The 17195-nt window shown below is 37.8% G+C and overlaps 1 protein-coding gene across 1 annotated transcript; it reads left to right on the top strand.

The window, feature by feature from the left end:
- Nucleotides 1-1238: 1238 nt before the first annotated feature.
- Nucleotides 1239-7884, top strand: LOC115268728 (uncharacterized). Its single transcript, XM_029876869.1, has 4 exons — nucleotides 1239-1244; nucleotides 6712-6906; nucleotides 6998-7096; nucleotides 7153-7884. Exons 1-4 carry the CDS (start codon nucleotides 1239-1241, stop codon nucleotides 7603-7605), a joined length of 753 nt encoding a protein of 250 aa, XP_029732729.1. The 3' UTR covers nucleotides 7606-7884.
- Nucleotides 7885-17195: the final 9311 nt, after the last annotated feature.

Here is a 17195-nt window from a genome sequence, read left to right as displayed (position 1 = left end):
ACGGTCGGAAACGGTCGGAGTGTCATTTTGATCTCGGATGACAGTGATATGAAAACTGAAGGCGATGATTAGGGTACCCTTTACAATAAGCTGTCATGTCCGATATGGATCTATGACATTTCGTCGAAAGACATTTGGTCGAATGACGTTTGGTCGAATGACATTTGGTCGAAAGTACATTTGGTCGAATCATACATATATTGTGGAGGAGGAAACATATGACATTTAGTCGAATAGACAATTCGTCGAATGGACATTTGGTCGAAAGGCACTAACTGATTAAAAGACTTACGAATGGAAAATAATATCATTGGCTTCGGTTTATAACTTCTATCTTACTTACCTTCAGGGTCATATCGGTATATCATACTTAACAAATAACTTCAATCAGCTCAAATTGCCAAGCAATTACCCCAACATTTTCTTTCCACTAGATTGAAATATTTTGTATGTGAAAGGGAATATAAGGTTGAATGAGTCCTTGGATGCAAAAACTTGTTCAGATCATTATTAATTATGCGGTAGTTGACAACAATACTGTCTGTTGTTTCTATTTATAAACGACGCAGCATTGATCTTATCTCCCGAAACTAGAGTTTTCTACGCTTATGATTCCAATATTTATTGCTACGTCTTGCAAGCTCTACTGAACGCGTAAAAAGATTGGTATTCAAGAAATCGTTTGGTGCTCAGTGTTAGTAAATGAAAAGTCATCTCATATAGTAAGATGAAAAATCCCGTTCTTTTTCCGTACGTCGGGACAAGTGCTCGAGCGTATGGATCATATACGTGACTTGAGAATACCTTTCCTTCACCCTCCACTACACCCAAGAGCCCGCTTTGCTAGAGATCGCTATACCACGCCCTAGTTCGTTCGATCATTGAATTCGGTTAAGAAATCTGAACGCCGTACCACTCTTCCTGGATTGTTCGGATGGAGAGTGTTCAGAGAATGTTTGTACGCCACGCCATGCAAAACCTTCCATAGAGAGATCAGACAAATCTACCGCCATACCGAGAAAGCTGCCTGTTATTAGGAATTAACACCCTTGAAACCAGACGCAACGTTTCGCAAGCAGTGTATGTAACCAAATTGCTCATCAATTAAATTGATTCCCTAAATATCTACGACTCAGAACGGAAGTTTCGCAACCGTAATTTCTTACTTTTGGGAGCCCGTGGCAGGCAATATTATTAGATGAAAGAATTGTAAATGCAAATACAAATAAGAGGGTAACATGAAGGTGAATACATAACGAAGCCACACCTCAAATTTTCAAAAGCACAAATCTGAGGAACCAAAAGACGGATTGCGCTGAAAAGTTGATCGATTAGTCACCACCAGCGGGTCACCAATCGATCAACTTTTCAGCGCAATCCGTCTTTTGGTTCCTCAGATTTGTGCTTTTGAAAATTTGAGGTGTGGCTTCGTTATATATTCAGTAGTGCCGCAACGCGTTCAAGTTCAAACTTGGCACGCTGCGATCAGAAATATTTGAATATTATTCAGTTGGAGCGCGAGCGAGCTCTAACTTGAACGCAGAAAAATGACAGCATGATACCCTGGTATCCTCGAAGCTGAAATGGTCATATATCCGTATTTTTTTAGATTTGAATTATCTTGGGCTCATCTTTCATTGAGAACATATTCGAGTGAACCTGTTTTCGGACCATGGTTTTCGGATAATCCGGATTTTCAGCAATATGTTCGGCATTCCATAGCCATTCCAACTTCTCAATAAACACATTCTTACACGCACGCCATTCCCACAATGTGAATTAGTTTAGCAGATTTCCGGATTTTCTGAAGTTCCGGATGACCGGGCCAGTTTATTCGCATGGCATGTCGATAGAACGAGCCTATAAGAGTTTGGAACCGAGTTGGGATCTGAACGTTCTTGAAGTTAAATGCAAGTTAAATAACTACTGCGCTACCGTTCAAAACATTGAACGCATTTTTTTTGCATTTTTGGCTCGCGTTTAATTCAAATGCAATACAGCATGGAAGAACAGCCAATGTTTTAAAGAAGGAAAAATATGTGATGAGTCTGCAACCTCATCATCTGATCATAGTCAAATTAAAAACTTCAACAAACCCCCCTAAAGAAGGAAAATCCTCTAATGAAAAAAAGCTATTACACGAAACACAGTATGGAATAAGAACATGTGTTCAAAAGAAGAATGCACCTCTGATGAAAAAAAAAACAACAATAGATACATGGAGAATCAATGAAATTATCAAACTTGAAAGAACAGCCTATGTTTCAAAGAAGGAAAAATATCTAATAAAAATGCATCAGCTATAACATTTAAACACAGTTCAAAAACGAAACTTTAAAGAACAGCATATGTTCAAAAGAAAGAGAAATCTGTGATAACAAAAAATCTAAACTATAATATCCACTCTCAGGACAAATAAAATACTTGAAAGAATAGACGGATTTCGCGCCAACTCGAACAAATGTTGGCAGCACCCTCTCAGATTATAACGAAACTTTCTTGGTGTGTAGACCTTGCCCAGATAAGCCACTTTGCATACTCATTTTTCTAATTTTTTTTTCTCGACTGACTTTTGAAAAGGGCTAAACTTTTTTTATGGATTTTTTAAAAATGTTTTTAATCAAAAAATGACTACTCCTACAAAAAAGTGTTGTATGGGTGATTATCACAAAATAAGTCAAATTTTAAGAAAAAAATACTGAAAAAAATCCAAAATGAGCCCTACACTGAAAAAAATCATTTCTAAAAATTCAAAGTTGATTTAAAAAAAACACCAATTTTGATTTTGATGAAATTTTGTCTCAAGACAGGTAATTATGTTCCCTACCAACCGTCCATACATCACAAGATGGGCACTTTTAAGGAAAAAAAGTTTTTTTAACAAAAACTTTTACTTGTTCGAATGATTTTTTTTTTTAGTGTATTTTGTTATCAACAATAAAACCAGTGAAGGCCATAACAATCCCAGAATCCAATGAAACTCAATTTTCTAGGAGATTTTGTGTTATTTATTCAATCATTTGGAAGGGTTTTCCTATACATAAAAAACTTCAAAATATTACAAATGTATTTTCTTAGGAAATGTAATGTTTGATCGCAATATGTATTGAAGTGCACTTTTAAATATACAATTATTTATAATTATGAATTTTTCAAATATATATATATATGTGTCTTAAAGCCAATTTCAAACATGTTCTTTTCTATTTTTTTCCGTTCATACTAAATATTTTTGGTTCATCTTCTGAATTAGAATACCTGTTTGCCTTTACTTTGTCGCCAGGAATAGGCAAAAAACAATGGAATTTCTGAGTGCCTGGTATTGTTTTGGCGTTATTATATATTTCTTCGAGATCTTCTGACATTTTAATGTACTGTTCAGTGGATACGTAACAGAAATTTAATTTAGTTATATTTTTATCTGTCTGTACAACTGCCCAGTTATATAACTCTCGTGGAGTTGTTATGGTATTTCCATAATCTCGAGCAAGACTTGCTCTCTTTGCCATTCGCTTGAGAGTGCCACCAATAGCATCACATGGACCTTTACCGTGGGACGTTGCAAAAAAATGCCATTCTGCTCTTAATGCATGCTTTGACTGGAATCTACATAGACTGGCAAAGTTCTTCTTATTTTTGTATTGTGATGCTGCCCCATCAGACATAAAATAAATTTTAGAAAAGTTCGTTAATTGTTTCATAAAATCTATCATTTTTGAGATGAACAACTGGACCGCAACTGTATCGTGAGCCATTACTTCCGATATGATAATGAAGCTAACATTTACAAGTTTATTATCTTTCATATAGTAAATTTCAAATGGGTGTATTGTTGCTTGCGAGTTGTTCCAATGATATCCTTGAGCAGCGTTTTGAATTATGAATGAATAGTTTTCAGAGAAATAACAAATCGCAAGAATTTCATCATCCTTTAATGTATCTTTTTTATTTCTGAGAAATGATGATTGTTGTTTATGAATAAAGTCGTGTGTTATAAGTTTGTCAATTTTATCAACAAGATACGAACAAATTCATCAACAGGTTTAATAATCGTTTCTAAATTACAGCGATCAGTATTCAACCACTGCTGAAATATAATCTCTTCTTTGTCATTTGATTCTAATATCAATGTTAGTTCCTCTTCAATGTGTTCATTACAAGCACACTTTTCACAAGCACGGAAAAAGCAATTATCTGTTCTGGTGGAAATATCGCAAAGCATTTTTTGTATTATTTCATCTTGTGACACAATTCTTATACTGTTGAACATTAAATTTACATTTTCATGAATAGTACATATGCATACATTATGTATACCAGTAGAATCAAGTAAAATACAATGCTTTGGTCGCAACTGTGTAAATACTGTGAAACCAATATTCACAGTTTTGTACATATCTACAAAAATCATATAAGCCTCTTTGAGCGACATCATCAAAAGTCGTTCTTGAACTTGTTGTTTTTTTTCCATTTCGAACCTCAGAAAAAAAAATCATTTGTTCCTGGCATTGGCCTGCTGATATCATTATCATCAAAAAACTATTACTATAACTCTTACTATTTGTTTTGTATCGTCATCAATACCATGCCCCCTTCTTTTTTCGGTGGTACAAAGAATACCCTGTTCATAAACAAGATCCTTCACCTGCCTCGCCATATACATTGGTGCGTTAAACTCTCTTGTGATTTTTTATTTACCGACCAAGACTTAGGAAGTACAGATAGTATTTTAATCTGTTCGCTTCTGTCAGTTGTAGGGTGATTGAACTTATCCTTTAACTGCATAATTATCTCGTCATACGCCTCCACTTTGCCAACATCCGTTGAATCTATTCCGAAGATATTTTTTCGAACTGCTTTCGTAATCTGCAATGATTTGTTTATGCGATATTCCATACTTCTCATGTTTCTAGATGAGATTGGCGATAAACTCAATGTTTCAGCAATGGTATTAAACTTCTCAATATTATGGGGACCCTGTAGTTGATCTGTTGACGGAATTGACTCCAATGATGGAATAGATGGTACCATATCTGTAAGATAAAAGTTAAGGTTAACAATATAATAATGAATGCAGTGGAAAGTTAATGATAGTTATTTATGCAACGAGTTGCAAAAATGATTTTTTTTTTCGCACAAGTAGTACATTTATCCAACGAGGCTTGCCGGGTTGGATAAATACGAAGAATACTGAAAAATGTAGTTTTGCAACGAGCTGCAAAATGAGTTATAGGGTATATGGATCATTCCTTGGCCTAATTTGCAAACCGCTTTGACAATTTTGACCATAACTCATGAATTAATAGCACTAGAAATAATATGTTGACGCTATTACGCACTCTAGGCAATGCATGTTTAACCAATTGGAAGTAAACTAACGTAAATATTCAAAAATTTACTTAACTAAGTTGAAAAGATTCGATGTGATGGTATGCAACGTTGGTCTATGGTACAAAAATTGGCCTATTAGTGGATACAACGTTGGCCTATTGCTTTCCATACACTAGAACCACTTATTATCTCATTTTTTCAATATTTCTGCTGAGGTATTATCTCTGTTTGTTTACCAATCATACTTTCAAATTACATTTTCGGAGACAAATTTTCAAAAAACTATAAATAAATCACTTAAACTAAAGTTCTTTCTTTTTTAGTAACTAAAACAAGGCAACCCGATTATTGTGTTATATTTTTACAGTCACCGCAAACAAAATCTATCTTTCTGTTCGTTCTTTCTGGTTCTTACGCAAGCAATGTGGTTGCCGTCACTTTATCGGTGTTTTTGACGTCACTTTTCTGATGGGCCAAGATTTGGGTACATAGTGAAAAAAATGCCCTCAATATTCGGCCCACATGTAATTTGTAAAATAGTTATTATTCGTTAAAAACAAACATACAAATTCTAAATAGCATCTTTGACCGTCGCATCAAATGTTCAGTTATTGAAAAGGCAATTCGAAATATTCCAGAATCATGCCATTTATGATCATGTGTATAGACTACCCACGAAGCCGAAGAATCATGGCGTCTACAAAAGCTAAACAAAGTGACATTTTCGTACAATTTTAATACTCCAAAGTGCTAAAATTGAAACGAAATGTTACAGTTGTTTGGCGCAAAGCTTTTCCGATATCCAGTTCGGCGTGTTTGTTTGAGTTTTTGGTTAACGTTAAGATAGGCCGAACGAGGGGACTATGCCAACGAAGCATCCCGATACCCTATAAAAGAAGCTAACACGTTGAAGGCTTACTTACCCAGCTCATGTTCGATTTGTTGACCACTCGTTGACGGTTCTGGTTCTGGAACATCATGATGTTGCTGCCCACTAAATGATGGTTGCATAGTTTCGTCGTTTCCATCCGATCGGCGTTTTTTCGTATTCGGGCTTCTGTTGTGACTTATCAATCCACGACATGACTCACAAATACTCATCGATTCGTCGATTTCATGTGTATATCCCATGGAATGAATTTTATCTATCAATCTTAATGACATGCCCCGTAGATTATGACGGTTGCACTTTGGATTGTTTATTTTTGCACTGCACTTGCATTTGTTGAATTTTGATTTATGCGATTGATCCATTACTTTTCAGAACTGCCTTTAATAACCAAAGAGAAGTAACACGTTGAATGATACCGATTCATTTTCTTGTTTTGTTCATATTTGCTTTAGGTACAACTCTTGATTTGTTTTTTTTTTTTCGATTAGGTAAATAGTTCGAATCTAATAATTGCAGATGGTTTCGAACCTATGGCGAAACTGACAATTTCACTGCAATCGTCACAGTTAACCATGGGAGATTGTTATCTGGCTTGGCTCAGGTGCAAGCTTCTCCTGGGGAAAAAGGGCCATCCGTTATCAGAACAGTTGCTGGCAAATATGGAATCGCGGGAATTAGCCTTGACCTTTTTTTTTTTTTTTTTCCTTGACTTGAAAAATAGTTTTGTAACTACCAGGTTTACGTTATCACTAATAAAATTACAAATTACAAATTACCAACAATAACGCATTTCTAGCTGCACTGTTTTTTGACCAACGCATCAACTATCGCAACAGTCCGCTCTTCACTGAAAATCAACGACAGGCTGCATTGGTAGGTTTATTCGAAACAAAATGTTGTATAAATATCTGATTTCTTGTTTATTGCAGGATTACTTGAAAAACATCTGGAGGAGCATTCAGCGTGCATCACAGCACGGACCATCAAACGTGTCAACCGATGATCCGCTCGAGGGCCACAGTGCTGATTACGAGGGCATTTTGGAGGAATACTTTCGCTCCCATGATGCGTCACAGGACACCAGCATCTCTACAAGTTTGTTCGACCAGTTGGAAGACTTGAGCCGTTCCCCTCGTCTGAAATTAGAACAAGGACAGTCGATTTTGGACTATTGGTACGGACAAAAGCAAGCGAAGCCTGATTTGTACTCCTTGGCAATGGTAGCGCTTGCAGCACCAGCCACACAGGTGTCAAATGAACGAGCTTTCAGTACCTTAGCATTCATCCTAACAAAGTTAAGAACTCGTCTAGGTGAATCGACTTTGGCAAATATTCTGTTTATCAGATTGAACGCTGAACTATTCCATCAAATCACGGTTTGAGTTTTTTGTCATGATGCTACAGATGTTACTGGATGATATCGGAAGGCGCGTCATACTTATATATTCTTGTTATGCTATTTTGTTTAATAAGTTTATTCATTGATGATGAAAATGAAATAAAAATGAATTACCTACTGCCAAATAGTTGATGTTTTATGATTATACTTATAAGTTGAAGCTAAAAACCGATAACTTATTAGCATTTCTACAGTTTTTTATTGTATTCGTACTAACTGCTCAATGAACCCAGTCTGACAAATAATGCAACATTTATCCAGATCCACGTAGTTTATTATCGCTTACCAATAAATCATTTGTGGCTGCACTCTTCAGCAAATGGAACCATGCCAATAGCGCGAAGTGCAGTTAGACCACTGAGACTGGCGCTAAACTATCCTTAGATCAGTAGGAACAATCAGTAAAAAAACATTTGGGACATGTAAAGTACACTGATTGTTCCAAATAAGATGAAATGTTGTTTAAATGCCAAGCCTTTGCCATTGATTTATAGCTAGTCTATATACATATATAAAAATGAATTTCTGTCTGTCTGTCTGACCGCTATGAACCGATCGGTGTGAAATTTTGTATGTGGGTGCTATTGGGGCCGAGGAAGGTTCTTAGATTGGTGTGAGACCTCTCCGGTCTTTGGAACGGGGGACTCCCATACAAATGCCTTTGCGGGGGACGTCCCTATGGAGCTGTACGTCAAAAAACAGAGTAGGCAAGCAGAACGACGTTTGCCGGGACAGCTAGTTTACAATAAATGCAAATGTGTTGCAGAATATTGCTGTGTGCATTCAAAATGCAAATATGAAATGCGGGAGCACCAAATGCGGTAAGATATTCTAACAAGTAACCCGATGTCAGTGGGAGCTTTTGAATCCTAGGTTGGCGGTGATATTGGCTATGGTTGCTACGTTGCCTTTGGTAACATGTGTTACCGCGTTTGAAGCGCATTTGGGCACCGTTTGCATCTTGAACGCACATAGCAATATTTAGTGTTCAATTGGTTGTTGGTCAAATTACAGCTATACTTGATAAAATCAAGTTATTTTATGTCTGTCAGATTTGAAGGGATTCTAAACTAAATAAATAAGTCTGTTATTTGGCCAACTACAAAAATTTGATATTGATCCCTTCGTTATTAAGCAATTGATATAGAGTGAATAAAGTGGAAGGCGAGTGAAGAATCTTTCTATGTATGGATTTATTGCTAACTTTTATTCGTTGAGCTAAACTCGTAGACCAGTTAGTGAACGACTTTCACTTATTGGGCTACGTTTTAAGCTAAGGGGTGTCCATTAATAACATAAGGGTTAAATGGGGAAGGTTGGTGTTGAGAAATCTAACACGTCAAGCAAAAATATTTGGGCTTTCATATAAGAAAACCTTACAAGGGGGGGGGGGGGGGGGTGTCGAAAAAATCCAGAAAAATGCCTTACGTAATACATGGATAGCCCTTAACAACAGTTTTTTTCTTTCTAAAAATAAGGTTAAAGACTAACAACGTCCGACTAAATGAGTTTCTCGGCTAGACCATCTAGACCAACATATGAAAAGAGTGAAACAACCTTTGCACGCCTCAGCTTCTTTGGTCCATCGTAGGCTTATTTATTATTCATGCAAACTCATCCAGTTATCAGATAGAGTGAAGTCTGCTCTACCTGCTACTGGTCAGAGATTGTATGAATGATTGGACATTCGCTAATATGAGAAACTAGAGAAGCAAATATTCGCAAAGGCTGTTACGCCTTCTTCACATATTGATCTAGAAATCACTCACTAAAAAAAAACTTAAGTACGTACCTATAATCAAAAAGTTCTTCTATGTTGTAACATTGACACCTCACAATGCTATACGCAAATATAATTTCCAGAGCAGACGAACTCCCAGTGTTCTTCCAACATTGACATCCCAAATAAATTATGCTTGTTAATATCGTTAAATCGCATGGTCTGCAAAAAGGGAATAGCAAATTAGAATGTAAGAAAAGCGCATATTACCAGCAATCCTAGCGATATCGTTTTTTTTTTACTTAAACCGTTTTTTACTTGGGTTTCGACTCAGTTTTGACTCCACTACTCAGAGTCTACGTAGTTTATGGACAGACCCTAATAATCAACTCAATAAAATTTGTCGAGAACAGCAATCAGGATTGCATGCCTAGTACACCGCCAATCAGTAGAATTTGAATCTAACGACCCACCTTTTATAATTTTAAAATCATTTGATCGGCCAGGATGCAACTTTCAGCAGTGAACCATCTTGAAAGCATCGAACGGATGCACAGTGACAAGCGCAATTCCAAGCACCGTGCATAACACCCTGCGTCGTAAAGAGTAGAGCTAGTGCTGCGATTGTCTCTCGCACAATTACGAAAGGCTCTCACTCATACGTCTCTCTCTCTCGTCAAAAAGGGGAGACGAGCACTTGAAATGGTGTGGAGCACGGGCTTTTTTTGCACCGCACTGTGTATGCCGACAATCCCTGCTCGGAGGTCTGAATCCTTGTGAAGTTGTCTACAGAAATCATTCAACGACTTGTTTGTATGGATCAATGGGTGACCGCAAGCGATTTTTCTTTGAAGAAGTAAATTTCCCCCATAGTAATTCGTATGAAAAACTAAGAATGGCGGGCGCTAAAATATAGTTTCTTTGATCGATCTGTAATTTTGCACAGTTGATATGGGACCGAAATGGAACTCAAAAAGTATACAGGAGTTGGAGTTTTTCCATTTTTTATATTTTCCCATATAAACCGTGTACCAGGCTAATGAACACTGTGCTGTAAAATTGGAAGGAAGGGCAATGGCTTTTAAACCCGTTTCTAGTTCTAGCGATGGCAATGAATGAACATGAGTGTACAAGAGTTGTATAAATAGAGGGGAGGGAGAAAGTACATAGAAAGAAACAAAGTAGGAGGAAAGGGATTGGCCAGTGATTGAACCCAGGACCTTCTGCATACGAATTAGAAGCTGTAGCCACTAGACCATAGAGTGTGTCTAGTGAAACTTGTCTTTCAGCTACAGCTCAAAAAACAGTTCTACTGAAACGTTTCTGGAACGTGATTCCAAAATCAGTACGTGATAATGCATGAAACATCTTGTTTGTTGACAGAAGTTCATAACTTTAGATTATTTTGTAAACTAGTGTTATATTTCTACTGATTCAACCATTCGTCCGTTTGACCTTTGACTTTTTGACGTAAATTGTAGAAAAAGTACAGAACAGCATTTGTCCACAGAACCTACGAGACGTCTTTGTAGACATTAATGTATTTTCGGTTAATTAAAATTAGATTCGAGTAGCTTCTACATGCCAGCTTGTACATTATTTTAAATGTATTCATTGAAATGGAATTCCACTTGATATTCATCTACCTTGGAGAGAATACTCCTTTTAAATATATTGAAGCACAGATAACATCTTCTTAATCAAATCAATGATATCCCATGTCCACATAGATTTTCAAGTGCAGCACATTTCATTCCACATTTCAAATCCCCACCGACATGACTCGTCGTCGATCCGCCTGGTCCGGCGTTTTCCTGCTGAGCCTTCTCATCCGATCGGCCAGTCCGATTAAATGTGTGACCTGCCAGTCACCCGCGGGAGACGACGCTTGCGAAGCCGGTGGGACACGCGTAACCTGTACGGAATCAATGGTCGCCGTGCAGTTTCGCTACCTGAAAACGCTCCAGTCCGGCCTGACGGAACCAGTGCGGAACACCGGCTACCAGTGCATGAAGCTACGGGCTCACGAGACGGCACCTCTGGCCAAGGGATGTATTTATGCAAATTTTGATCTTTGTGCCAAGTTCCCGAAGGCGAAGCCGTGCTTGCAGTGCAAAGAGGATAACTGCAACAGTAAGGATTATAAGGGAAGTGGATCAACGGTGGGAGGATCAATGGGAATGGTGATATTTTTGGGAATCTTGGTCGGAGTAGTTACTGGACATCACGGTTGAATTGAGTGAAGATTTATTGGTTTTGAAACGCACGTGTGTTTGTAAGTAAAATAAACGGATTACACCCAATATGTTCAAATGTAATTTGCTACATCTAAGTCCTGCAATCTACTTGATATAAAGATGTAGAATTCCACTGCAGAGCATCTCCTCTTTCCTGACCAACGCCACTCTCAGCTGATATTCACCATCCGGATATCCAAACCTGTTAACCATGATGAAATTAAGGATTTTATACTCTCCTTTCTTTATCGGGCATACAGCAATTGACGACGGTTCCACCTCGGTCGACCAGTAGTTTTGGTAGGAATCCTGAGTCATTTTACACGGATTGCTCCATGACCCCCAGCAGGTCATATTGTTAGCTACCATCCGCAAATGCGACCACACGAAGAGCTTTTGGTCCAAATTTCGGTGCACTTGGACGGTTCCCATTAAACGAGGCACTTCACTAGAGTTGGCCGGAGCATGCACTTTCAGGGAATCGGTTGTGATCCAGTTGGGATTGCAGGTCGAGCTCAGTTCGAAGCGCAGCAATCGGAATGATTTTGTACGCTGTTGGTAGTACTAAGAAAATTTGATAAGTAGACCAGATGTGATTGGTTTTAGCACAAACTTACTGAACCATTTGTTAGCGGTATCGGAGTTGCTAGCACAATTATTGCTGTAATGATGTTTTGCATAACTGAAATCAAATCTCCACTCCCCACTACAAGCAAAGAGCATGTGAACCGTTTATGCCTTCTCTAACTCGTCATCGTGGCAATAGAGTAAACGATTTATAATGATCTCGAGAAGATCATTCAGCCTTTAATATTTTTTATAATCAATTCAACCATCGTTTGGACAGTACCCTTTAGATAAGGCAGCCCATTGTTTGCAGCGGTAAAATTATAAAACGATTCATGAAAAATTGCTAAATGATCCATTGATAAGCTTTCAATATTCCATAGAAGCATACCAGAAAACCATAAAACAGTCATTTGGATCCATGGAAAATTGTCGAATGGTGCCTTCTTTTCGTAAAATTTAGCAATAAAAAAATCCAAAATTTTATAAACTGCTCCATGAAATGGTTGAGACGATTCATACGCTTCAACTTGTGACGTAGTTGAGGGGCGGGGCCTCTCGAAACCAATGAAATTCGAAAAATATCGACGCAGTTCATCTTATTCATATTCACGTGAAAACTAGTACATTAACCCTTCAGCGCGCGCGCTGTTGTAAAAAGTACAACACTACCAAAAAAAAACCTCGCTTTTCGTATACAGCGCGAGCGCGGTGCAGTTTCGGTTGTTTGATGGCGCGCGCGCTGGAAGGTTAAGCTGAAAAAGTTGAAAATTATCCAATTTTGGAGAGCTTTACCACGGTTTAAAAAATTCTGGAATTTTTTATTGCTAAATTTTGCGAAAAGAAGCAATTGTTCGACAATTTTTCATATATCCAAGTGACTACTAAATGGTTTTCTGGTATGGGGATTTTTTTTATTATCGTACAAATTGGCATTGCTGTGTGCATTGGAAATACAAATATCAAATGCGGTAAGATTTTCTGATAAGTAACCCGATGTCAGTGGGAGCATTTGGATCCTAGGTTGGTGGTAGTTTTGACTATGGTTGCTAAGTTGCCTTTAGTAACAATGTGTTACCGCGTTTGAAGCGCATTTGAGCACCACAGCATATTGAACGCACACAGCAATACAAAGGTTCTCAGAATTTAATGATTTTTTGCCTTTCTCGTACACCAAGATGTACCGAAAGGCTATATGATCCCTCCAAAATTGAAATCTTGATAGAACCCCCGGAGGGCCAAGTCTTATATACCAATCGACTCAGCTCGACGAGTTGAGATGGTGTCTGTGTGTGTATGTGTGTATGTATGTATGTGTGTGTACAAAAATATCACCTCACTTTTGGATAGTAAATATCATCCGATTTCAACGCTTTTAGTTTCAATCGACGCGGAATATTGTCCCATTGTTTCCTATTGAAAATGGTTCGAATCAGTCCAGCCGTTCCGGAGTTATGGCCATTTAGGTGTTTCGGACCGGTACCCCAGGAAGGGGCCAGATATGAAATTGCAACAAACCCATGCATGCGACCCATCCAACCACGGCATTTTCGATTATCTGATGAACGGTAAGCAGGAAAATAGTTGCAGACTATATCTGAACCGGTAGTGTTCCGGAACCGGTTCCGGGTGTCCCACCGGAAGTGGCCAAATATAAAAGTGAACCAAACCCATGCATGCGACGGCTTTAGGACATTTGGTCGAATGACATTTGGTCGAATGACGTTTGGTCGAATGACATTTGGTCGAAAGTACGTTTGGTCGAAACGACATTTGGTCGAATGGACATTTGGTCGAATGGACATCTGGTCAAAATGTACTAACTGATGAAAAGAGATTTGAGTGAAAAATAATATTATAGATTAGGATACCGAAATTTAAATGTTACTGAACTTATTTGGTTGAAAGTACGTATGATCGAATGAACGTCAAATCGTATAGCAATTTAATCGTGTTGAATAGTTTTAAACAATAAAAAGTAAATATTGTAGTGTTGTGTAGTTTCGTTGGCATTGTTGAAGCAGTTGATTTTTTATCAAAGATTTCTTCTTACTTTTAATCTCGCCTCTTCTTTCAAGTTTCATCATCTCATTGAGTTTTTGTGTAGAACATACTGGCTTTTCCATCAAAGATTTTTCCTTCTTTTCAACATATGATGTTGTTTCAAGTTTGTTATTTGCGCTAAGAGTGAACATTATGATTGTGGTTTTTTTTATCAATGATTTTTCCTTCTTTTGAACATAGGCTATTCTTTCAAGTTTCGTATTTGTACTGTGTTTGAATGTTATAGCTGTTGCCTTTTTATCATGTTTTTTCCTTCTTTAAAGCATAGGCTATTCTTTCACGTTTATTGATTTCATTGCATTTTGCTGTACCAATTGCTGAATGTTTCAGAAGAAATTTCTCCTTTTGAACACAAGCTGTTATTCCGTTTTGTATTTAGATGTTATAACTGCAGACTTTTTCATCAGAGATTTTTCCTTCTTTCAAACATAGGCTGTTCTTTGACGCAGTGTTGCAATTGAACTCAACGCGAGCCAGAAATGATTCGACTAAACGTCATTCGACTAAACGTCATTCGACCAAATGTCATAGATCCTCCATAAAATCAGTTTCGACCAAATGTCCATTCGACCAAATGTCCTTTCGATCAAACGTACTTTCGACCAAATGTCATTCGACTAAACGTCATTCGACCAAATGTCTTTCGACCAAATGTCATAGATCCGCATGCGACACATCAAATCGCAGCTTTTTCTATAACCTGAGGAACGTAAGCAGGAAAATAGTCTCGGGTCATATCTGAAGCGGTAGCATCCCGAAACCGGTTCCTGATGTCTCGCCGGAAGTGGCCTAATTCATACATGCAACACATCAAATCGCGGCCATTTCGATAACTTGCACGATCAGCAAGAAAATACGCTCAGCCCATATTAGAAACTATTGATAGTGTTCCGGAATCGGTTCGAGGTGTCTCGCTGAAAGTGGCCGAATGTAAAAGAGAACCAAAAAATATTCGCGACACTTCAAATGGCTTTTAAGGTATCTTGACGAACGGTTACAAAGAAAAACTATCTCAGATCATGCTTGGGAAAACTAGTAGTGTCCCGGAATCGGTTCCCGGTGTCCCTCCGGATGTGGTCAAATGTAGAAGGGACCCGAACTCCTTGCATGCGCTTCATCAAATCGCGGTTTTTTTCGATAAGCTGATGAACGGTTTTCAAGAAAATCAGACCACCGGTAGTGGTCCACAACCGGTTTCAGGTGTCCCGCCGGAATTTGTCAAATGTAAAAATGAACCATGTAAATTTTCCGGAACCGGATAAGGGTGTCCCACTGGAAGTTGACATGTATAAAAGTTAATCAAACCCATGCTTGCGGTACGTCAAATCGCTTTTTATGTCAGTAACCTGATGCATGAGTAATAAGAAAATAGCTACAGTCCACAGAAGTTACTACCGGTAGTGTTTTAGTTCCGGGTAACCTGATTAACAGTTTGCATAAACTCAGACCACATTTAAATATACCGGTAGTGTTCCGGAATCATTTCCGAGGGTCTCACAAAATAGGCTCAGACTACATAAGAGGCTACCGGTGGTGTTGCAGAAGAAGCGTTGGGTGCTTCAGCGGAATTACGAAAGTGAACTAAACCAATGCAAGCAATGGATATGTGCAAGAGAACCAAAACCCTAAAAAAACTAAAGCGATCTCATCAAATCACATCATTTTAGATTCCTGAGATGTAAATTTACAGTAGGATGGGTCAACGTTGTATGGAAAAAATAAAATTTAAGCGCATCCGCATTTGCTTACGATTTCACAAAAAAACCCTAATTAATCAACCTAGCGGTGATGGTGCCTTTCTCGTGCTTTAAAATATCCTTTCAACAAAACTGTTGACAAAACATGTTGATGACATTGTTATAAATACAAAATGAAAACTGCTAACTCAATATGGATACATTTTATATTAGCATAACATCCAATATTCAGAAAATATAAGACAACGATCCAAAACTCAAACCAAACAAGTGTCATGAAGCCGCAAAATTTTGAAACGTCATTTTAGATTTTCCGGTCATCATTTTATGACTCCGGATATCTACCCCAACTAAACTAACCGCCATCTTGAACATTGAGACACCATCTTGGATGTTCTGGTATTCATTTTTGGACTCTGCACCTAAAATTACATAAAATAGTCGCCGTATTGAATTTTGGCATGTCGTTTATGATTTTCTGGTTACCAGTTTTGGACGAAAACCAGCATTCTTCCCCATTCAAACTATAGTCATATTGCAGACCTTGTGAAACAGCGCACAGCTTGGGTTTTCTGATTACAAATTTTAAATTCTGGACATATTTTCATACAAAATATGCCCATAATGCAAGATTTAAAAATCCTATAAAATAGGCACTAACTTGAATACTGGGCCATTATCTTGGACTTTGGACCGCTATCTTGGATACTCTGGTGGACTCCGAACATATTTCCCATACCAAATACACTTATTTTACATAGCTTTAGAGCTCAAAATTCCTTAATACAGCCACCATCTTCTGTTGACGCGATCAAATTCTTATTTTTCCATTCAACGTTGACCCATCCTGCTATAAATTTACACCTTAGGAATCTGAAATGGTACGATTTGATGAGATCGCTTTAGTTTTGTCTATATTTTGTTCTCATATATGAGAACTTAGACCTATTCGTCACTGTTGTTCATACCTAATGTTTATCAGGCCATTAAACAAAGCCACGATTTAATTTTTCACATGAACGTTGGTTCTGCTACGCAACAGCTAGTCTCTAATGTGATCTAAGGCTTTTTTCTTGCTAACCGTTCATTAAATTATCAAAAAATCTGCGATCTGATGTGTCGTATGTATGGGTTTGGTTCATTTTTATATTTGGTTATTTCCGGTGGGATAGCCGGATCTGATTCCACGAGTCATGGACCATGACACTACCGGTTGTCCCAATTATGGTCTGAGAATATTTTATTGCTATTTATTCACCTTTACCTAATCACCGCGATTTGATATATC

This window comes from Aedes albopictus, chromosome 3, assembly GCF_035046485.1.
Source record: "Aedes albopictus strain Foshan chromosome 3, AalbF5, whole genome shotgun sequence".
NCBI lineage: Eukaryota > Metazoa > Arthropoda > Insecta > Diptera > Culicidae > Aedes > Aedes albopictus.
The sequence above is the reverse complement of the archived record's forward strand: the minus strand, read 5'-3'. Positions and strand labels throughout refer to the sequence as shown.